Source organism: Buceros rhinoceros, unplaced genomic scaffold, assembly GCF_000710305.1.
Source record: "Buceros rhinoceros silvestris isolate BGI_N320 unplaced genomic scaffold, ASM71030v1 scaffold21578, whole genome shotgun sequence".
Classification (NCBI taxonomy): domain Eukaryota; kingdom Metazoa; phylum Chordata; class Aves; order Bucerotiformes; family Bucerotidae; genus Buceros; species Buceros rhinoceros.
Genome location: NW_010425417.1, coordinates 546 through 907, shown reverse-complemented (window position 1 = coordinate 907; position 362 = coordinate 546). Strand labels below are relative to the sequence as shown.

The 362-nt window shown below is 66.6% G+C and overlaps 1 protein-coding gene across 1 annotated transcript in view; it reads right to left on the bottom strand.

Moving 5' to 3' along the window:
* Positions 1-346, bottom strand: part of CREB3L3 (cAMP responsive element binding protein 3-like 3) — a gene marked incomplete at its 5' end in the record, with an annotated part of 3,753 nt that extends 3,407 nt beyond the window's left edge. Inside the window, 2 exons of the mRNA XM_010141155.1 lie at positions 8-111; positions 253-346. Of these exons, the coding sequence (XP_010139457.1) occupies positions 8-111; positions 253-346 (198 nt within the window). The remainder of the gene's footprint in view (positions 1-7; positions 112-252) is intronic.
* Between the last annotated feature and the right edge of the window lie 16 nt (positions 347-362).

Below are 362 nucleotides of genomic sequence, written 5' to 3'. Positions count from 1 at the left end.
GTCCTCTGAGACCCCGCTGTCGCTGGTGGCTGGGGAGCAGCTGGGAGAGTCTGACACCGAGTCCCTGGAGCCCAGGATGGAGCTGAGGAAGTCCTCACTGTCCTGGGCACCCTGCAGGGACACTTGTCATCATGGGGTGCCCACAGGAGCTGCAGGGTGCTCCCAGCTCCCAGGTAAGGCATGGGGACAGGGCTGTCCTGCCAGACCTAGGGTGAGGTGGCAACGGGACCCCCCCAACACTGCGGGACTCACCCTATCCTCGTGCCAGGCACCCAGTGACGTCCCCACCTCCACGCCGCGAAGGATCCCGTCCTGGTGGTCGAAGAGGAGGTCCAGCAGGTCGAGGCTGCCGAGGCCGCCCA